The 23286-nt window shown below is 50.5% G+C and overlaps 1 protein-coding gene across 1 annotated transcript; it reads right to left on the minus strand.

The window, feature by feature from the left end:
* Positions 1–247: 247 nt before the first annotated feature.
* LOC111141449 (FK506 binding protein 1A) lies at positions 248–22788 on the minus strand. Its single transcript, XM_022494014.1, has 5 exons — positions 22707–22788; positions 22559–22606; positions 6640–6752; positions 3244–3408; positions 248–1366 (listed from the first exon to the last, which is right to left on the minus strand). The coding sequence occupies exons 1-4, from the start codon at positions 22741–22743 to the stop codon at positions 3280–3282; spliced, it is 327 nt and encodes a 108-aa protein (XP_022349722.1). The 5' UTR covers positions 22744–22788; the 3' UTR covers positions 248–1366; positions 3244–3279.
* Positions 22789–23286: the final 498 nt, after the last annotated feature.

The following is a 23286-nucleotide window of genomic DNA, read 5'->3' on the forward strand; positions in this document are numbered from 1 at the left end:
AAAAAACATCTGATGATGGGGAGTGGGGGGCGGGCCTGATAGCTCCTCCACCAGAGAAGATGCAAACCCCCCCTCTCACCCCGACCCCGCAGAAGGGCTCATAGGGAAGGACGTTCCTGCTACAGTTCTTTTGCCAAGCCCCAATCTCCAACACGACATCCCCACTGACACAGCCCCTACCCCACCCCCCTATACCAAATGGCCCCGGGGGGGGGGGCACCTGAAAGTAATCACGATCACACGGGGCTGAGAAAAGCCAGCATAAAGCACTTTTATTGCAATAATAAAACTTGAAACTCATACGTAGTGTGGGGAGGTGGGGGAAGGGGGGTAGGCAGCAATAATTTCTCTCACCAAATCACTACACAGGACAGCAAAGGGGTGAGAGGGGGAGGAGGAGAAGCCAGGAAACTCTGATTATCAGCAGGGGGAGCCGAACATCAAAAACCAGAAGATGCTGAAGCTGTGATGACCAGCATCATTTTCTCAAGACAACACTCAAGGGTTTGTCATGATGGCTGGGCTTTCATCGGGTGTTAAGTGTCTACAAACAGCACCTTCAATTTAAACTTTCGATTAAAGTTCTTAAAATTTGGGAAGTGGAGCTTGGACAGCTATGAGATTACAAAAGTCCTGAATATCCATTAGAAAAACCACAGGATGGGGAGAGAAAAAAATAATAAAATAAAAGCCAGGCCACGAAGAAGGCTTCAGAGGTCCCTGCTGGCCTGGGGACAGATACCTGTAGTGTCCAACATCGCAGTGAGAACGATTTGCTTTCAAAAGGCAGAAGGTTTAAGGGGAGGCTGGGGCGGGGCAGTGGAGGCAAAAGCTCTCCCCCCCGCCACCACTTCAGTTTTAGGTTGGGCTTTTAATACAACCCAAGGACATCTCTCAACTGGGAGAGTAATTCGGCCCTCGACAGCGCCTCAAATCTGCTATGGCTTTGCAGCGCAGCAGCAAGAATGTTTAATATATAATAGATAACAATTTCATCCAAAAAAAAATAAAATAAAATAAAGATTCTTGCATTCCCCCCCACCCCGACACCAATTCCTATTCTAAAGTTAACCCATTACTTGTGCTGTTAATACTTGACTAATACTTAAGTGGAAACCTAGATCCAAAAGATTGAAACTGAACCTTCACCCCAAAACAAAACAAAATAAAATGAGTAACTTGAGGTTTATGGCATATAGTTTAGGTCAACACACATACGAGGAAAAAGGGAAAGAGCAAAGCCAGGTGACAGAACACATTCAGTCGGGGTCGATGTTTAGACAAAGAGTGTAGTGGAACATCAGGAAAAGCTCCGTCCGGGTTCGCATATGCACGTCTGAGGGCGCCACATCCCTCCGCGGCACATCTGTTGGGAACAGAAAATCCATCAGGTCCAGCAACACAGTGCTCTGTATACACGCTGGGGACAGGCATGGGACGTCAGCCATTCCAAGTCCAGGGAGCTGCAAGGTCTCACCCGGAACAAGCCACCTCCGTTCCAGCTAGGGAGAGCCTGCTGGGCTTGGGCTGGCTTCCCAAAGCAGTCTCCTTTTTTAAGCTAAGGTGCCGTCTACCTTGCTGAGGAGAGCAGTGACGGTCCAGTTCCCCATTATCACTGGGTCTCCCAACGTGGCTGCACATAGGAATCACTTGGGGGCTTTAAAAGCATGTCCTGCTGGGCTCCCACTCCCAGTGGTTGTGGTTAACTGGTCCCAGGTGTGGCCCGGCCATCAGCAGTCTTTGAACTCAGTCTTCCTGCGTGACTTCTGTGTGTGTGGCACTAAGTTGGTACATCCCTCAGGTTGAAGAGATTTAGAAAGCGTCTGTGCTCTTTATTCATTTATTCAAACCTACGACTTTCTAGGTCTGGCCTTGGACTTTCTCTTAAGACCTGTGCAAGAAGCTCTGAGATGTTCTTTGGCGATGTGGGGGGAGGCTTTGGCCAGGGTGACTTGTAGCCCTCTCTCCCTGCCTTCTCCTCCATTCATCCTATCAGATTTACAGAATGCCTGTACCCAAATCAGCATAATTCCAAGGCTCCCTTCAAATAGTTTTATGTCCAGAGGATTCAGCTCTCAAAGAACAGGAAAGAGGGTTTGGACTAGGTGTAGACCTTTGGGCAGACAGAGGCTCTGTAAAATGTCAAGAGGTCCCTCTTGGTGAGAATGACAAGCAGAGAAGCCAGGGTCATCAAACCTGACCCAGGTATATACGGTTCAAATCAGAGAGAGAAAAAACAGCTAAGAATTTAAAAAGCCCTTGTATTTAAAGAAGTCCGTAGCAGCACAAGGTTAGACTATAAGAGACAGGCCAGCGGCCACTTGTCACCGTTTTCAAACAAAAGCGTTCTCACCCAGCCCCTGGTTGTGGTCCTCTGGTTCCAGGGCCAGGAGGGGGGCAAACCTAGAGGTCTGGGGCCAAGTGGAAAGAAGATGGCAGCATTCATGTGTTTTATGATACTGATACACACACGAAAAGTTATGAGCCATTAAGCCACTGAGTTTGGCTTCCTAGAGAGGAGGGTAAAAGGACGGAAAACAAGTCCAGGAAGGGGAAGCAGGAGAGGGGTTCCAGTCCTAGTCCACCACTGCCTGGAAGTGACCTCGAGTGACCTCAGGTCCCTCACCTGTTACACAGGAAGGCTGAGCAACCCCTCAGATCTCTTCTTAGGACTGAGGGCACCTCTATACTTCACAAGCGCCCCCCCCCCCCCGCCTCACTCTTCCAGCCACAGACAGCAAGTGGGCCTCTGTGCTCCAGTGTCCTGGGCGTGGCCCCAAGGCAGCCGGCCCAGGTGACAGTGCCTCTCTCACACCCCCTCAGGCAGTGGCCTCGCTCTACATGGTGAGGGGGCTGCATGCACTACGTCACAGCAGGCAGTCCTCAACAGCCTTCCTTCTAAAGAACTAAAACGCTGCCATTATAAATTCGGCCACGGTTCCGGTTCCCAACTCCGTTTTAGTTTCTAAGTTAAATATAAAACATCCTTCATTTAAACGGCTACCATCAGCTGCCCCATCCCAATGAGTTTTTTGGAGACCATACGCCATCCCTTTCCATAGCGTGACCAACTTTTACATTCAAGGTATACACTAATAACTCAAACTGAAAGGCTACCCAATTAAGCAAGAATGTAGGGGGGAAGAAAACCCATGGCATTTTTGGTTCTGCTACCCACCAAGCACTGGGTGTAACATGGGAGGTACAAAGGTAGGAAGAGACCCTTCACATTCACTGCCTTACCCAAGAATGGGGAGCTCATGAAGGAGGTCACTCCTGTCATTCCAGTTTCAGAAGCTCCACGTCAAAGACGAGAGTGGCATTTGGCGGGATGATGCCTGGGTGCCCAGTAGCACCGTAGGCGTAGTCTGGGGAGATGGTCAGTTTGGCTCTCTGACCCACACTCATCTGTGAAAATAAAAAGAAAGACTCAAGCGGACACACTCCCCAACTGTCTCTGTAAGAAGCACGGCTGCTTATTGGGGTGTCCTTTAGCCAGCGTCCCAGGACTCAGACATGCCAGTGACTGTGTGGCTGGTCTGGGGGCTGGGCACCTCCCAGCGCAGAACACGGAGGCTGGCCATCAGGCTGCACAATCCCTGCATCTGGCTCTGCAGGGCCCAAGCCCGATGACACGCACCTTCCTGCACAGGCCTCCCTGACCTGACCCCAGGCAGCCGTACTGTGCCAGTGCCACCACTCAGGCCTTCAGCAGTCTGTCACTCAGAGCACGTGTTAAGTGGCATCCATGCTCTTAAAAAAGGAGTACTTTGACCAAAACTCCGCTTTAAAAGAAAACATATACACAGAAAGCAGCATTTGGGGTAGTCTACTCTTCTGTACTTTCCATATTTTATACTTATGCTCATACAGAAAAACTTAAAAAAGACAGATTCTACAAAGTATCATGTACAGTAGGCTACCATTTGTATGAAAAAGAGGGAAACATTTATATATTTGCACCTGGCCTATATAAACAGAAAACACCTTTGGAAGGACACAATTCCAGCATTTTTCCATGGGGAGAATAGAGTACAGTGGCCAGGGTGGAGGGAAATACTTGACTTTTAAAATCCCATTTGTAGTGGGGCTCCTGGGTGGCTCCGTCGGTTGGGCATCGGCTTCAGCTCATGTCATGATCTCAGGGTCCTGGGATCAAGCCCCATATGGGGCTCCCTGCTCAGCGGGGAGTCTGCTTCTCCCTCTCTTCCCCACTAATGCTCTTGAATAAATAAAATCTTTAAAAAAAAATACATTTGTGCTTTTTCATTTCCTAATCAAATATATAAATACGTTTCCATATGTATTTTTTTTTTTTAAAGATTTTATTTATTTATTTGACAGAGAGAGATCACAAGCAGACAGAGAGGCAGGCAGAGAGAGGGAGGGAAGCAGGCTCCCCACCAAGCAGAGAGCCCGATGCGGGACTCGATCCCAGGACCCTGAGATCACGACCTGAGCCGAAGGCAGCGGCTTAACCCACTGAGCCACTCAGGCGCCCCACCATATGTATTTTCTGAATGGTGAGCAGGCACTCTGCTGTGTGTCTGTCCTTCCAGCACTCTCTGCTCAGCCTCCTGCTGTGTGCTCCTGACTCTCTGACCTGGCCCCCTGACCTGGCCCCGGAGACAGCGGCTAAGACGGAGCCACAGGCTATGCTCAGAACATGATGTGACTTAGAACCTGTGCTCCCCACATCTCCTTTCAGAAACCAGGACACACTGGACCAGGGTGGTAGGGCAGTTAAAAGCATATGGCTTAATCTAATGAAATTCAAAACAGTCATGTCCTTTTACCCAGCAATTTCACAGGCCCATCTGCACCATGGGTCAGCCACTAGAAACAACACTGCAGTCTTAAGTGCACTAACATGGAAAGAAGGCAAAGACACAGAGGAGAAAGAAGCAAGCTGCCCAAACAGCACCTGTGGCAGGACCACGCACCTGTAAACACGTAAGAGCAAAACAACAACGATATCAAAAGAAAGGGAAAAGGGGCACAAGACAAACCCCCTTCTTCCTGTGATTTTAACTCACTCAAAGAAATATCCTGTGGAGTTTCCTGTGGAGTGCTCTATGCAGGTCTCAGACCACCCAGACTTCTCCCAAGTGACAGGCCTGGGACTGACCCCCAAGCACACTGGGTCCAGGGGTAGACTGGGCATCTCCCCAACACCCGGTCAGGCCTCGCCAAGCCTGGGATGTAAAATAGGCTGATAACACTATCTCGGTGGCCACCAGATCTCTTGGAACACAACACAGTTATTGTTCCAGTGTCGGAAGCGCCACAGAAGATGGCTATGGTGTGGACAATGGTTGGCATGGTCGTGGGGGATGGGCTACAGACCCAGAGCCAGCCAGACGCAGGCGGCGGGGACAGAGGTTTCCACAGGGAAGTGAACCACAAAGATCCTCTCGTTCTTGTACTGCCAACCCTCTCCCCTGCAGGAACGGAAATCTAGACACTTGGGAGTGGGATGGCTTAAAGTTTCTGCAAGTTGAGCAGGTCACTGGGAGATAAATCGGTGATGGTTTCTAGAGGAAGCAGAGCAATGTGTATTCTGGAAATGAGAAAGACAGACCTCTTTCTCTCTACTTCAGTTACCCCTCAGTTCTCTTCAGTGGGAGGGAAACAGACTGATGGCCCCTCACACAGGGCTGACTCTAAAGCCCCGCGTCTCAGGATGCCGGAACCTGGTCGGTGCCAGGAGAAAGCCTCCTGGGCTTGATGGAAGGCTGGAACCCAACTGGAATTTGGCACCCCTGGGTCCCCTGTTGTCCACTGGGAATTCTGTTGTGTTGGCAGAACAAAACCTGGTTACACACATGGGGAGGAAGGGCTGAGGAAACAGACGCAAGACAAACAAAATGCCTCTCTCCATGAGCATGAGCTCTCAGAAGGGGTCTGACACAGCATGGCCAGCAATTAGACAAACGCAAGTTAAGACCACATCAAGGTAACATTTTCCCCTCACTGTATTGTCCTGAATCCAAAAGTTGAACAAGACGCTGCTGGCGGGGCTGGGAGGAGACAAACACCCTCACAACCCACCCACTGGTGGCAGCTCGGGGTCATCCCTAGGGATAGCGACTGGACAGTATGTCAAAACACAGTGCACATAGCTAGTGACCCGCTCACCCCTCCTTCTGAGAACCCGCCTGTGGCAAGACGTACACAAATGTAAAATTCAGTCCACATGAGACTCATCACTGCAGCACTGTTTATAATAGCAAAATACTGGAACTGACCATCAACAGGGTACTGTACCGATGAAACAAATAAAACACGCCCACCTAAGGGCGTGTGGGAGGAGAGCGTCCTCCTCTTATGTCCGGATATATAAAGTGTGAAAGATTAAATGAAAACGCAAAGTGTATAACACTGTGTGAGACTACAGCAAAAAAAGGGGAAAAGTATGCTTTCGTAGAATGCTTAAGGAAACTCTACCAAAAAAAAAAAAAAAAAAAATACCATGAGTTGCTGGGGGTAAGGGGACTGGCAAGACGGGGTGAGATGGAAGTGAAAATTTCCACTCGCACCTTTTATTTTTGTTTGTTTCTGAACTGAATGAACGTCCTACCCACAAGCATCATTTAAAAGGCAGACACCAGGAAAGAAAACAAACAAATGAGAGCATACCTGGGCAACCCCTTCTTCCCAGCCTCGGATCACCTCCTGCTTGCCTAGCATAAACTTAAAGGGCTTGTTTCTGTCCCGGGAGGAATCAAATTTCTTTCCATCTTCAAGCATCCCTGTGAAAAAGGGCAGTTGTAACATGAGCAACAAGGAGTGATGACGTGAGGCGAGTCAGAAGCCGGCAGCAGAGCGCCCATCCTGGATGCTGGCGCTGAAGGCCTAGCAGGGCTGCTGGAGGCCTGAGGAGGAAATGCGGCGTCCAGGGAGGATTTCCTGTGTCCTCAGTGGCCCTCCACAGAGCGGGATAGTCCCTCTACCCCGGGGCTGTGAGTGTTCTGCCCGACTCCAGGCAGTAGGCTGACCACCAGAGGCGGGCAGCTGTCGGCCCTGGTGTGAGAATGGGCAAGCGTGCACGCTCCCGATGTCGATTTCCAGCACGCTCCCAGGCCAAGAACAACTGTGGGCCCTTTAGGCACACGCAGCGGCTGGCAATCACACGCGGCCCAGAAGCAACAGGCCCTCCTCAGTTCACCCATCCCCTTTTACAGAAACGTGGGGAGTGTCAGAACTGAACTGAACGGTTTGGACGTTCGGACGCCAGCTGGTGTCAGAGAATCAGGGAAGGGACAACAGAAAAGACACTGAAAGTCTCTCTGCGGGGAACTCCCAACAACTCCAGCAGAACTGTGGGCCGGGCTGCCACTCAGAGTCAGGGACTTTCCGTACATGAACCTACTCAGTCCTCCCCCAGCCCTGTCCCCATTTCACAGAAGGAAGTGAGGCGGAGGGAAGTGAAGCAACCTGCCGAGTAGTGAAGCCAGACTATAAATCCAACAGCCATGTTCGTCCGACTTCTCCAGTGTCCCAGGAGCCAGACAAAGCACCGAAAGGGGGACTTCCAGAGATGGAGATGCCAGATGGTGAGTGCCACGAGAGAACAGATTCCTGCCACTCCTCGCTGAAAAAGGACTGTCGTGGTGGCTTCTCTGGAAGCCAGAGTCAGCCAGTCACAGCCGCCACTGAGGTCCTGAACTGCCAAACCACCGTCCCACACTGGAAGGGGTAAGCCAGGTGTCCACCTACAACTAACACAAAGCAGATTTCCCTGGAGGCAGAGGGTGAGAGCCCACGATGGTTCTAAGTATCACTCGGAAGACCCAGCAAAACACAGAATTCTGTTGTGTTCGGATGTTTTTAGAGGAGGAGGGAAATCCTAACATAAACCCTAACGTGAAAAACAACGTCAAACTTGCAAGTGGGATGGGGAAGCATAGATCAACTGAGAGCTTTATCAGAGCCGCCAGAAGAGCTGAACTTTGACAAAATAGGAAATGGGCAGTGGCGGGGACGGGAACTGCTGTCCTAACAGAACAGGAAGGCAGACAGATGTCCTGAGCAGAGTGGGTGCTGACGCCGCCTGAAGTCTGGAGCTGGGGGCCGAGGCCTGAGAGGTAGCCAGGAGGGCGGGGATCCACCCCTGCCAAGTCAGTGCAGAGCCAGGAACTGGTGCCCCACAACTAGCAAGCTGGCCAGTGTACATGGAGCTCATCTCTTTACCCGAACACAATCATGACCTGATGAAAGAAATGACAAATGGCAGCACCTGAGTAGTTTTCTATAAACGAGCAGCTGGGAGAAAAACAGGTATCCGCCCTCCACAACTCTCACAGTAGTCCCTCCCCTACGAGCTCTACTGCATACACTGAACCTGACCTTCTCGAATCCTGCATTAAGGGTGAGAGTAGGCCATGAGCAGTCCGGAGTCTGAGAATCCTTTCTCTGACCAGGCAGAAAGCCCTTCCAGCCACGCACCCAAGCCTGCTTAAAACAAAAATAAGGAAACCAATTCCAAGGCTTAGTTAACCTGCCCAAGGTCAGAGTCAGTGCATAGTGGGGCCTGGCTCTGGCAAAACAAAAAAACAAAAAAGCACCAAATAAAACACAAAACAAAAACACTTCCATAAAAAGAGAGTGAAGAGACAGAGAAGCAACACCCACCACAGCTAAAACATGGTTTCTGAGACATTGGTCACAGCAGTAAAGGAGAGCCATCCCTGAGGGGAAACTAACAAGGCCAGCCGGAGGACCGCCCAGCTTACACCCTTGGGTGTTTCCAGGGAGAGGGACCTGGACGGAGCTCAAGGGATCTGGAGTCCAAAGGACACAAACCAGGAAGGACAGAGGTGTAGAGTGAAATCCCCGGAGATGTGCAGAAGGTCCCTCTTGAGTATTTAACAGAATACTAATCAGCACATGTGTCTGAGGAAACTACTTAAGGCCAGGAAAAGAACTATCCAAAATTAGAACAGTACCCAGTGCTTAAACAGAGCTGGGATCAGTGACTGTTCCAACCAGGCAGACTGGAGAAAATCCTGGTTTATGAGGCACTGGGTAGGACACCCAGAAGATCTCATCTCAGCAGTGGGGACTAATCAGCCCCAAACTGAACACTGCTCCAGACCCACCTAACAAATCATAAAAGACCCAAAAGGATCAAACTGTTTCCAAGTAACTTATGTGCTTCCAATTACAAAGCTCAAGAAGATTTATAGGAATAAAAATATCCAGCACCCCAAAAGGTAAAATTCACAATGTCAAGCACCCAAAATTACCAAGCATGCAAACAGGAGGGAAAACACGACCCAAAATGAGGAGGCTAATCAATCAACTGAAACCACCCTGAAACTGACAGAGAGGGAAGGACAGAAAGGAGTCAGACCAAACTTGCAGACATGACAACTACATTGGGCTGCAACAACTGGATACCCACAGGCCGAAAGTAAAACCTTGGACCTGCACTTCGCATCATCATCAAATACCAACCCAAAACGGGTAACAGACCTAAACATAAACATAAACCTATAAAACTTCTAGAAGAAAACACAGGGAAATAATGTCTGTGACTGTGGGTCAGGCAAAGACTTCTCTGATATGAGACAAGAAAGCACAATCCGTAAAAGGATCAACTGAACTTCATCAAAGCTAACAACTTCAGCACTTTGAAAGATACTTTTTTTTTTTTTAAAGATTTTTTATTTATTTGACAGAGAGAGATCACAAGCAGGCAGAGAGGCAGGCAGAGAGAGAGGGAAGCATGGCGCCCTGCTGAGCCGAGAGCCCGACGCGGGGCTCGATGTGGGGCTTGATCCCAGGACCCTGAGACCATGACCGGAGCCGAAGGCAGAGGCTTTAACCCACTGAGCCACCCAGGCGCCCCTGAAAGATACTTTTAAGAGAATGAAAACTCAGGGGCACGTGCACCCGAATGTTTATAGCAGCAATGTCTACAATAGCCAAACTATGGAAAGAACCTAGATGTCCATCAACAGACGAATGGATAAAGAAGATGTGGTATATATACACAATGGAATACTATGCAGCCATCAAAAGAAATGAAATCTTGCCATTTGCGACGACGTGGATGGAACTAGAGGGTATCATGCTTAGTGAAATAAGTCAATCGGAGAAAGACAACTATCATATGATCTCCCTGATATGAGGGAGAGGAGATGCAACATGGGGGGTTAAGGGGGTAGGGGAAGAGTAAATGAAACAAGATGGGATTGGGAGGGAGACAAACCATAAGTGACTCTTAATCTCACAAAACAAACTGAGGGTTGATGGGGGGAGGGGGGTTGGGAGAGGGGGGGGGGGGTTATGGACATTGGGGAGGGTATGTGCTATGGTGAGTGCTGTGAAGTGTGTAAACCTGGCGATTCACAGACCTGTACCCCTGGGGATAAAATATATGTTTATAAAAAATAAAATTAAAAAAAAAAAAAAAGAGAATGAAAACTCGGGGCATAGACTGGGAGAAAATCTTTGCAAAAGCACCTATCTGATAAAGAATTTGTGTCCAGAATATAGGAAGAGCTCGCAAAACTCTACAACAAGGAAACAAATAGCTCAATTTAAAAAGGGCAAGAGATGTGAACAGATACTTCACTGAAAAAAATAGCCAAGTGGCAAGTAAGCACATGACGAGAAGATGCTCGACAGGACTAGTCATGATAAAAACGTGTATGAAACCACTAGGCGATACGACCACTACTTACGAGAATGAGTACAACTGAAAAGACCGAGCATATCACGCTCCGTGAGGATGTGTGGAGGAACTGGAGTTCTGACACGCTGCCGACAGGACTATAAAATGGAACGGCCGCTCTGGGAAACAGGTTGGCCACCTAAGTTAAACAAATACCTTCCATATGACCTGGCCGTTCCATTTATCCTGGATAAAGACCCAGGAGAAATGACAGCCATACAAAGACTTACATAGAGATGTTCACAGCAAACTCACTTGGAATAGCCAAAACTGGACCAACCCAAACATGTGCCAGCTGGTGAACGTATAAACAAGTACACCCATACAACAGGAAACTATTCAGCAGTGAGAAAGAACGAACTACTGATAACACAGAACGACCTAAGAATCTCAAAATAATTATGCTGAGCAGAAGCAGCCAGACACAGGTCTATACACTGTACAATTCCACGTATACAAGCTTTTAGAAAACACAAACTCTGCTGAGAGAAAAGCCGGCCAGGGGTTGCGGAGGATGGAAAGAGGAGGTTTCAAAGAATGGCAAAGACACATATCAAAACTTAGGAAATTGTACCATTAAATATAAGCAGGCTATTGGATGTCAATTATGCCTCTACAAAACTGGGTTTTTGTTTTTGTTTTTAAAGAGAAAAAAGTAAAAAAAGTGAGATTCACTAAAATCCTACACGTGTTTACCTCCTGCAGCCAACCCGGCAGTGGGCGGTGAGGTGCTTCCTCTGTAAAGCGAGGGAGCAAGCGAAGCAGGTGGCCCGTCAAGTCTCAGCCGCGGCTCCCACTTCAACTCCAGACATCTGTGTGCCAAGACCTGGAGCCCTTGAACAGCAAAACCACCTGCCAAGCTAGTGCCATCATTTCCTCGAGAAAGCACGCTCTGATGAGAGAAGGCAACTGAGGTTACAGTTCAGACACGACAGCTGACACTCCGAGCTCCGGAGGCCACTCTTAGCAAAACCCATCACCAGCGTGGCCCTCTGTCAGCGGCACTGATGGATTTCATTTCTGACCACACGCAAACCTGGGCCTCATGACCCACAGACTGCCTGGGACCGCTCTGTATTCTCCATTTTGAAAATGACTTTTTTGTCTCTCCTGACTGAACACAGCTTGAGGCCAGAGAGCGGGCCTCAGAGTCCTGCGTCCCTGCAGCAGTCACCTCAACCCCAGCCCCCGCCGTGCTGGCGGCACTCGTGCCCACTTTGAGATGGGCTTTGCTTGCACGACTTGTAAGAACCAGCAGGACAGCACGAGGCTTCCATATTTAGACCTCTTCCGTGTGGTAGGAAGAATCGGAGGGGTAATCCCAGGCTGACAGTTTTCATTTTCAGCACCTTTAAATGACTAATCAGTGAGGAAAAAAATGTGAAAACTTGAGGGCCTCTAGCTAAAAGCACAAGGACCATAAGCTATGGTTGCGCGAGGGACTGTGAAGCAGCCTCTGGTGGTGAGACCATGGATGTCACCTTCCTCTGAGTTGCCTCCCCAATAATTCAGCTGTTCTTCTGGGGAAGAATCAGACTCCAATCCTCGGAGAGGGAGCAAAAAAAAAAAAAAAAAAATGTGGAGAAGAATCTCAAGTTCACCTCCCCCACAGTAGCCTACTCCTTCCTGCTCGCTCAGAAGGAACCAGCAAAGGCAGACCTAGCCAGGGGATGCTGAGCAAAGCACCCATGGCCTATGCTCCTGGTACTTGGTCCAAGTCACAGTAGTGGTGAAGACCCAAAGGCAGGTTCTGGAGATTGAAGAGGACTACGGGGTTATGATTTCACTAAGAATGCAACAGCGCATCATGGAAGGCAGAGAGCCCCGTTCCCTCTCCAGCGTAGGGAGGGAGACCACAGATGGACCTGTCCTGAGGGCTTCACACCTGCATCTGCTGCACCTCCAGTTTCTGACTCATGCTGTGGTTTTCAGTTGCTGATGGAATCTCTGCAGGTGGTTTTCACAAGCAGCATTTTACAGGGTTCAAGCTACCAAGAATCTTAAAGACAAAAAGCCCAAACCTAAATCCAACAATGACAACAACAAAACAGAACATCCCACACTCTAAACTTGCCAAAGCTTTTACTATTTACAGCTGAAAGGAGGAGAAAGGACTTCTGCTTTCCACTCAACAGGTATTTTCTTAAGTACAATGGTTGAATGGAGGAGGGGGAACCAAAGTGAAAGTCCCCGATCTTTCTGAAGATTTACACTTTAAGCCACTTGGAACACTCCCAAATGGATGTGCTGACCCAGGTGCTAATGGGCATAGTGACCCAGGCCGGGCTGTTTCCCTTCCTCCTTATTATATACAGAAGCTCCCTCAACCTTTCACCCAACTGCCTCGCCAAAGACTCCTACAAACCACAGCCTGCACAGCTCCAGCCCAGCAAATGAGCCTTCAGTCCTGTCTCCAGTACCCCCTGATTCTTCTTACCTGTGTGTACTGTATCCTTACCAAGGGCTGGTCAGCTATGTTTACTCTCAGACTCATTTATGTCAGTTATACTTACTGAGTACAGAAACAGAAATAGTATGCAAAGGAATGAAGTAGGAGTGTAAACAGAGAAAAGAGTGGTCCTAGCTGGCCCTTTGGAAAGACTCAACAAAGGCAAGTCACAAAAAATACTGCTAATGAATAAATGTGTGTCAATGAGACTAATGTATGTTTGAAGAAAGAAATCTTTTTTGGGGCACCCGGGTGGCTCTGCTGGTTGAGAGTCTGACTTGATTTCGGCTCAGGTCATGGTCTTAGAGTCCTGGGACTGAGCCCCACGCTGGGCTTCTCGCTCAGCAGGGTATCTACTTGAGGATTTTTCTCTCTCTCACCCTCTGCCCCACCCTCCGCTGTCTCTAAAATAAATAAATAAATAAATAAGTAAGTAAATCTTAAAAAAACAAACAAAAAACAAAAAACACCCAGAATGGTTTGGCACTGATATGACCTCATAATAGTCCTTACCGTCTTGACTTTAAAAGAATATAAAATTAGATTTTTGCAAGAACTCTGATAGGAAACGCTATGAGAAGAGCCATCCTACAAGAAAGACATGGCCTTTAGCAAGTGATTCATGATTGGATTTGAAATAAAATGAAATAAAATGTTTAGAGAAGCCATGTCACTTTTATGATCAGCTATCCATTTGTCCCCGTCATGATGACCTGGAAAGAGATTTTCCACCCTGCGGGAGCTAAGACATACATATCCAAAGCTTATGTTTATGCTCCATTTCCTGGCCTCTGTGGTTGCATTCCCTGGGCAACCTTCCTCAATTGGGAGTTCTGAGAACCCCATGCACGTGGTATGATCAGGGGTCAAGTGCCTACCCAAAGAGGGAGCCCGCTTCTTTCTCCCCATCACACAAACCGAGTGCAAGAACATATCCCACCTCTTACCTGGAAATGCTCCTAACCTTTTGCTAAATCTTTTTCGATTCTGTGACCAAAAGTGTATTTTCAAAGGATGTCCCATGAGGATAACACATGGGATCCCAGAACACAAACCAGAATGCATGACCTTGTGGGCATACCTTGCCATTTCCCACTCTATCACAATACAAATAAAAGGACAGCCACATTATATGTCATGGGGTTGGGGTGGGGCAGGGGGGAGACCCACAGAGGAAAACAATACTTAATAGTGGCTATGTGGTAATGGTAGAAATATGCATGATCTTTAGCTTTTCTTTTTTCCTGTTTTCCAGAAAATGCAGAGGCGGGAAGCCATCAGGTATAATGGGTAAAAGCATGAGTTCTGGGGCTTGGCTCCAGAGGATTATAGTAATCCCCTCCCTGGTGGTCCTGCTTCTGCCCTCTTTCTCTTACAGTTTAAACTTGGCACAGCAGCTAGAAGGACATTCTTCTAAAATACAAGTCAGACCCTATTACTCCCCTCTGCTTCAGACCCTCCCATGACCCCCTATCTTACTCAGAATAGAATCCAAAGTCCTAAAAATGGCCTAGAAGCCCTGGAGAGGCTGCCACCCCACACTGGCATGCCGCTGACTTCATCTCTGATTACTCTCACACTTTCCACTCCAAGAACATGGTTTCCTTCTGTTCTCTGTAGACACCGGTAGAGTTACTCCCACCACAGGGCCTTTGTCCCTATTGGTCCCTCTGCCTAAAATGCTCTTACGGGAGAGCCACATGGATTACTCCCTTACCTCCTTCATGTCTTATCTCAAGTATTAGTTTCTCATTGAGGTCCATCTAAAATCTCAGACTTCTCCTGCCCCCTCCTTTGCACTTACTAGCTTATGTACAATATATTTTTGCTTATTAATCTACCTGTTATCTGTCTTTCCAACTACAGTGTAAGATCTGTGAGGACAGGGACTGTGTTATGTCTTCTTCATTCCTATACTCTTGGTGCTCAGAACAGTGCCTTGCACAAGATGGTCAATAAGGACTTGCAGAAAAACCAAAGGTACCCTTTCCCCCTCCGGGCCTTTGCACAAACTTAGCCAGCTCTTTCCTCCCCAGCCTGAGGCATACACGTCCAAGACCATGTGGCACTTCTACCCCAGGTGTGGGCTGCTCAAGGCACCTGTCTTGTAAAAGCAGGCACAGGGGAAGGCACTCCCTTAAGGTAAGCACCTCAAGGGCAAGGCCAAGGCTTTCCCCAGTTCCTAACACATCTGTTGAATGACTGAGGGAAGGGCTTGGTATGCTGGCCTGTGTGTAGTAGGTGTGAGAGGAAGTAGACGTAATATTATAAATCCACAGTGATGGGGGCAAAGTCCAAAACATAAATATTCTCATTCTTATTCTAACTTAAAACGAAACAGAAATATTATACCAAATATAACATGAATGTGGGCTTTGTTCACCTCTGCTAGAGTCCTGAGTGACTCCATGCCAGGCACTGATGCGGGGGGCAGAGATCCTGGAGACCACCACCAGTGTGGGTCTGGTCTCCTGAGGCCTGCAGTCTGCTGGGGAAAGAGTAGAGACAACCAGTCGTCCACAGCCTGACTGCAAGGAAGGCCACAAAGGAAAGGGACGGGCACTCTGCTGGACAATCAGAGGCGTGCACTGTGAGCATGTCTGAAGAATCACTTTAGTCAAGGGTCAGTCAGGGGACACTCAATGAGGGGCGCCCTGGATGCTGTGAGAGAGAAGAGCCTGCCTGTGGCAGGGAGTGGTGGCCCTGTGGGAGCTGCTCCGCACAGGGCCAGAGAGCTCCCTCCTGGGAGGGGAAGAGGCAGTGAGAGCAGAGCCGGCAGCACCCAGGAGTGGATTATCCCCCACCCCTTCCTCCTCCTCCTCCTCCTCATGACAAAGTTAAAGGGAGCTGGGGAAGGAATACAAGGACTCAGCTGAGTTCTTCAGTAGGTAAAAGAACATGAGAGGAAAAAAGAAATAAAACACAAACATCACCATGAGCACCAAAGGGAGAACTGGATGGTACACACCTAAGTTATCCAAAATACCCCTGGCCTTTTCCAGGGGAATAGCAGTTGACAATATTATTTTTGGAGAAAATCCCAAGGCAGACAGGTGATCCCTAGTTTACAGCTACAATGAACCCATCAGCACTTCATAAAACCAGTTTGTTTTTAAGTAGGTCTCCACACCCAACATGGGGCTTACCACTACACCAACATGAAGAGTCGTATCCTCTACCGCCAGGCGTCCCACAAAATCAGTTTTTAACCACCAAAAACATTCAAGTTAAAAAGCCTCTGGATGAATGGGTAAATTTTATGGTATATAAATTATATCCAATAAAGCTATTAATGAAAAATAAAAAAAGTCCATGAGACCCACTGAAAGGAACCAGAGCTTTCTGGAGAGACGACTGAGGCCAGAACCACAGTAGGGGAACCAAGGAACTGATTAAGGAATAAGGGAGCCTATCAAAAAGGTATTGGAGGCAGCCCAAAGGGGCTCCTACTGGCCAAATCTGGGACAATGTGAGTATTAGAAAGAATAAGGAATATCAGTTATTTTAAGCCCTGAGGGAATTTATAAGTCCCCAACATACTAACAACAAAAAACAAACAAGTTGATGGGGGTGGGGAGAGCCATTTGTCACCACTGGGGAAGATGACAAAACAGATTTCTCACTTTAACATCTGATAACTGAAGGAAAAGAATTAAGCTTTTACCCTATTTTACAGAACAGCAGCTGATAAATGTAGAAGGTATAAAGGAATTTTAAAACTGCTGGTCTGTAAATGCCAATGAAATGGTGTCTTCCGGCAAGAATCATCAGCGGTGTCAATGCCAGAGGTGGAAGGTAGATGAGGACCAGGCACAGGGAGAAGGCCCAAGAACCCCAGAAATGGCCAGCTTCCTGCAAAGGGGAAAAGGAGCCTTTACAGAAAAGATCCAAACAGGGGTGTTCAGCACAGCATGCCGGGCATCACATGTGAAGCATGGAAGCCGTCCCCAGGCACGGGAGGGAGTCCCACAACACCAGGAGCAAACCATGGGACAAACCAGGGGACAGATCAGGGGACAGACAGTGGGCATTCAGATGGTAACAAGCCCGCTCTCTTTGAACACCCAGGGTCATTAAGAAAGAAAACCAGTGTGAGGACTCTGCTAGGTATACCAGACACAATATCCAACTGCAATGAGTAAACCTTGAAAGAATTCTGGCTACAAAAAAATAAACACTTTAACGACATCTGGGGTGGTTTCAAGATGAATTTGGCTTTAGCTACTATTAAATCATTTCAAGTTTTCTTAGATGGACCAGTAGGAGGTAAGGAGGATATTCTCCTTCTCAGAGCACGCTCGAGTGTTCAGAGGTACGCGTCCGGCCATCTGCAGCTGGACTGACTTATGAACAACCCAGAGACTGTGCGCACACGTGTGTCCCCTCTGTGAGAAGACAGAAACGCCCAACAGGATGAAACGCCATACATCAGAGAATCCAGGTCGTGGGTACAGGGGTATTGATTTTTATTTTTCTCTACATCTGAAAAGTTCACAAGTAAGAGTCACACATACAAACATGCTATGGGGCCTTCAGTTCGCTCAAGCGAGCCTTCCGCTCTCACCTGTGCAAGGAGAGAACAGGACACCTGCGTGACTGCGTATGCTGCTGATCACAACCCCAGAGGAGAGAAAAGAATGCTTCCACAGCAAAATCTATTTCCAAAATGTTAGAACCCCATTTTGTTCAGGAAGCTTGAGGAGAAAAGAATGGACGCCGCCGGACGGCAGCGCTGCCAGTGGGGGACCCAGTGTAAAGCACAGACTTGCTCAGTCGCTGTGCTGTACACCTGAAACCAATGAAATGCACGTCAGCGATGCTTCAACTAAAAAAAAAAAGGACCGGCACCTCGACTTACACAGCCAGGCTCTCTTGTGCCCACTAAGAAACAAGAAAAGGGAAACAAACGCTAACCACCTCCCTCGGTAGGTACAATTAGCATATCGGCTGCAACTTTCTTAGCCAGTATGTTTTATTCTGTAGGTAACGCGCAGGCCTGTTTGAACATGAACCTTCACGCAGACGTGTCTCTTATCAGTGCCTATTTCCCTACGGGTGAAGGAATGGAGGCTGGGGCTTGGCCCCAACCCTGTCCTGCGTCAGCCTGGGCCACTCCAGGAGCTGAGTGCTGACACCTCTCTCCCACTCTAGGCATCCCAGGTGATGCTGGCTGGCCAAAGGACCGGCAGGGACACATCACCCTGTGCCTGAGGCACAAGCAGCCCCGTGAACGTACTCGCCCCCAGAAGGCGGTTACTCCCATTTGCGGATGGCACATGGAAGCTGAGACAAGTGCAACAATTTGCCCAAGCTCTCCTGATCTGTTACATGGCAGAGGCAAGATATGAAACCCAGCAAAGAACCTCACATCCCCTTTGGGGTTCACTGTCCACCTAACACCACCTTTTCCCTCCTGGCCAGGCTGGCACACCGCACACCCAGGATACAACCAGAACCCTGTTTCTCACCCTGCCCTCAAAAGTTCCATGATCACACAGCAGCCAGAAGGAAGGGGGCCTGTGAAAACGCAAGTCAGCTCATGACCCTCTAACGGCTGCTGCCTCACGCAGAGAGAAAGCCGATGCTCTTCTAGCAATCTGCAAGGCCCCACCATCACCCCCTTCTCCCACCGCTTTCCTCTCCCAACATCCAGTCCAGCCACCCCGGTCTCCTTGCTGTTCCCCAAGCACAGCAAGCATGCCCCAGCCTCAGGCCCTCCGTCTGGAAGACTCTTCCCCTGGGCAGCACACTGCTAGTGTGTGCCACTTAAAATGCCACTTTGTCAGAGGCCTTTGCCAACCACCCTCACAAAAGCAGCACCCCCTCCGCAGGCCTGCACTCTGCTTTCACCTCTCCCCAGGGCTTCTCGCCACCTGACACGCCTGAGAGCCAGCAGCCTCGTCACCCCAGGGAAGCCCCACCAGATCTAGCCTTTGCCTCTGTAGTTCGCTGGCCATGGCCCCCGTGCCTGGCTCGCTGCTGCTGCTCCATAAACACCTGCTTCAGGAAGGAAAAGGAACAGGACAGCCAGTCTGACTGAAGACACCGTGGCGTGGGGGTGGGACCAGACCCGCCCGAGGAGCCTCTGCTGGGCGTGAGCCTCCTCCCAACACCGGATCAGCCAAGAAATGCGCAGCAGCGGGGTGTGCGTGGAATAAAGCCGAGAGGGGAGGGGACAGAGAAGTGAAAGAAACGCAAGGGGTTGGAGACAGGGCTGCAGAAGAATGGCCCCCTCAGCCGCCCTCCAAGGGGACCCTCTGAGGAGGTGAGGCTGAGGGACGCCTGTTTTTTTCTCATTTAGAAGCCAGGCTACTGACAACTTAAACCCAATCCCAAGGGCGAAATGTCAACTATCTTTTAAGAGGATAAAAAAAAGAATTCCTTCAATCCACTTGAGGTTGCTCTGACAATGGCAGGCATGTGGCCTGCTGACAGGAGCAATAGGGACATAAGCCTAGCTGTGTGTCGGGACAAGCCTGACAATAACAATGACGGAGCTACCGGAGGCCAGGAAGGAGCTGTGGAAATCCACTTGATCCTCAAGGCACATACTTGGCAGGCTATGCCGCCACCTCCTTCCTCCCACCTCAGTGCCTGTCATGCTACTAGGAGGTCCTTGGCGGGGGACAGCAAAAGTTGTCGCTTTCCCTTCTGGCACCACAGAGAGGTGAGGCAGGCCTTTCTCTGAGGCCATGTGCGTGATGTGCTCTGCTAGAGGCCACAGAAGGCACCAGAGGGAGCCTTGAGAGTGGCCTCAAGACTATGACCGGCAGCCACCAGCAGCACTTAAAAGCTCCATGTGGTGAAAGTCGGCCTGTGCTATGCCCACCTCCGGCGGCTGAGAAGGGACTTTGGCTACCTTCCTTCCACTGTTGTTTCTTTGGACCTGCCCCGGGAATCAGCAGCAGTGGACAGCAGGCCAGAGCAGGCCGGATCAACAGTGTTTGACCCAAACCTGGGTCAGTCAGATTCTCCCTCCTAGGAATTGTAATCACTGGAGTCACACAGCCAAGCAATGTGAGAAACCGGGCATGGGGGTGGAAGGGCACGCAGGGGACTTCCAACATCCACCACTTGGGAAAAGGCAGAGAGAAAGAAGTCTGACAAGGGAATACTGACGCAGCCAGGCAGAGAAACACAGGGATGAAAACTAGGAGCGTTACGAGAATGTCTTCTTGTTCTTGAGGCCCAGTGGGCTTCCGGCCGTTGAAGACCCTCAAGTCCTTCTGGTGCTCCCCCACCCCCATCATGATGTTGCCCCAAGATGAATTCTGTTCCCACAGGCTTGAAAGCCTTTGCTGCTACAGATGAAATCTCAAAGCGCCTACCCATTCCTCTCACGCCCCCACAGGTCTCAAACAGGTTCTTCCTGGGAGGCTGGTGGCAAAGACCCGCAGAACAAAGCCGCCTGCCCAAGTACAGCCTATTCTGTGAGCAAGAGGCAGAGCTGGCTTCTCACTGAGGCGCCTTTGTAGAGCTTATCAAAAATGAAATGAAAAAGAAAGCTTTTGTCCCAATGCATGCCAGGGTCCTGCTGCTGTTCTGGGAGCGTGTGGGTGGGTGCCACCCTCAAGGAAAACACAGACTTGAAGAGGCACTGGGAGCCCTGATGGTGTTCTGGGTCCCACGACCATCTGTTCTCTTAGGAAAGGCTCCAGACATGCTGTGTGGGGACGTTTCACCAAAAAGCACAGTGAAACGTGGTTCAGGCTATGGATCCAATCCTGCCGTCAGCACCAGAAGATGGGCAAGCCAAGGACGAGGGGCACAGACTCAGGAGTGAGAAAGATATAACCAATTATCCTCCTGTGGCTACGTATCAAATGGGGGTGGGAGAAGTCACCTCCTCACCCGTGTCCCAGTGTCTGCCCCAAGTGGCTGTGGGAACTAAAAGAACTGCCCACTCACCCCAGCACTGTAAAAGGCAACGCTTACTCTTTTCATCCCACTGATCAAAAGCAACCAAACTGACAAGATTTACTCCATTAGAGCTCCTAGGCTCAGGTGCTGACCATGGCCTACAAAGCGAGCCATTTAAAATGTCAAAAGCACTTTCCAGTTTCATCTCACAGGCATGAGAAAGTTCCCTAAGAAGATGGGTTTCAATACTTCCTCCTTGGGTAGCCTTTTCAAAGGTTCTAGTCCTTAACTCCCTCTACCCCCTGCCCCCATTTCTGCCCTTGGAGAAGAGCCAGAGAAATAATACAGCCAAATAAGTAAAAGGGCATGGGAAGGGAGATGTTAGGTGCCATTCCCTTCCTTCCCTATGAAAGTCATTTCCCTTAACAGAGGGCTCCCCCCATAATCTGGGAGAGAAGGGTAGGAGCTTATCCCTCAGTAGCCTGGTCCTAACTGCTCACAGCTTACTACCCAGGAGGAGGAGGAGGAGAAAGAGAAAAAGGGAGGGAAGGAGAAGAAACAGAGGAAGGGGGAGGAGGAACAGAGGAAAGGGTGGGAAGGGGGAGAAAGGGGAAGGAGGAGGGGGAGGGAAGGTTATTCATATCAACAACTGTGGCTACACCAATCCCCCCCCCCCCCACCTCCAGCCCACAGCCACGGAGTCTCCGCCTGCTCAGCCTCCACCTCCCCCCTCCCTCCTCAATACAACCCAGGAGGACCTTGTAAGGGCATGGAGTAAAAGATGCTCTCAAGGCATCCACTCTGAAGTCTGAATTCCGGCAAAGTCTAATTCTGGCTGAAGGTCTACAGGCTCCTTTGGTTTACATTACTGTTTGTTACTCTAACTGAGCCTCAGTTTCTTTCTCTTTAAAATGGGCGGGAGAAAGCCTAGTTGTGGGCAGGGGAGGCTAAATTACACGTTCAGTCAGCCTGGGCCGTCACCGCCACTGAGGCTTGGATTTCTAAGTGGCTCAAAAGTCAGAAGAGGAAGGAGACCGTGCGGATCTAGCTCCTCCAAGGCCAGGCTGAGCCAAAGCAGCGCCTTAGGAACCCGGGCGTTTCTCCAGCCGCGGCGGAGGTACGAATCTCGACTTCGAAAGAAGCAGCTCCAAAGAGTGGAAATTACTTCGCCCTTCTTATCTCCATCCAAGGGAGAGCCGGAAGGGGAGGCAGGGTGTCACTCGGGACACAGAAATGGTACAAATCCTTTCTCATGGTCCCTGGCCAGGGCGCTGCCCGTTCTGGAGCATGTGACCTTGCGCCAGCAACTTCACCTCCCCAAAGCCTCAGTTTCCCCATCTGTGCAGTGGGCACAGGACTGCTCCGAAAGCGCGAAAGCGCCGGCTCAGGCCGTCCCGGGTTCGGCAGGCCAGAGGTCGTCCCCTCCGGGGCGCTGCCACCGCCCAAGCCTCCGCCTTGGGCCACGCGGGCCCCGCCGCCGCCACCACGCCCCGGGCCTTTGCCCCCAAGGCCGCCGTGGCCAGCCGCCCCGAGCCGAGACCTCCCACCCCGCGAGCCCGCCGACTCACCCGTGTAGTGCACCACGCAAGTCTGGCCGCGCTTCGGGAAGGTGCGCCCTGAGGAGACAGACAGGACAGACAGACAGACAGACGGGAGCGGTGAGCGGATACGCGCGGCGGCAGGGGCACTCCGGGCCCGCCGAGCGCGCCTACTCACCGTCTCCGGGTGAGATGGTCTCCACCTGCACTCCCATGGCGGCGGCGGCGGAGACGGAGGCGGCGGCGGAGGCGGCGGCGGCAGGGGACGCTGGGCGCGCGGGCGGGCGGGCTGCACGGCGGGCGGGCGGGCTGCACGGCGGGCGGGCGGGCTGCACGGCGGGCGGCGTGGACCCACAGCGGACCTGGCAGCGCTTCCCCGACTCTGCCTCGGCCCTCGGCGCCTCGCCTGCGCACGCGCGCGCCCCCGCACGCCCCGCCCTGCGTGCGCGCCCCACACGGCGCGCACGTCCCCGCAGCCCGGTCGGCGGGCTGGGGGACCGGAAGCCCGGCGGCCGGGAGGCCTCCGGATGCAGCCGTCTGGAGGGCGGTCCTGGTTCCCCCCACCTTTCCCTTCCCATGCTCCCCGCCTGACGGGCCTCCCTCTCCCCAGGTTTCCGCATCTGGGAAATGGGATTAATGAGTGGGGGCCTGCCGCTTACCGGCTAGGTGACTTTGAGCAGGTTCCCACTTTGAAGTACACGCTTGCGTAAACAGCAGGGTTGTGGGAGGTCGGCGCCTCTGTGCACTCACGTTAGCGT

The sequence above is a fragment of the Enhydra lutris genome, unplaced genomic scaffold, assembly GCF_002288905.1.
Source record: "Enhydra lutris kenyoni isolate GAN:26980312 unplaced genomic scaffold, ASM228890v2 scaffoldscaffold6, whole genome shotgun sequence".
Lineage (NCBI taxonomy): Eukaryota > Metazoa > Chordata > Mammalia > Carnivora > Mustelidae > Enhydra > Enhydra lutris.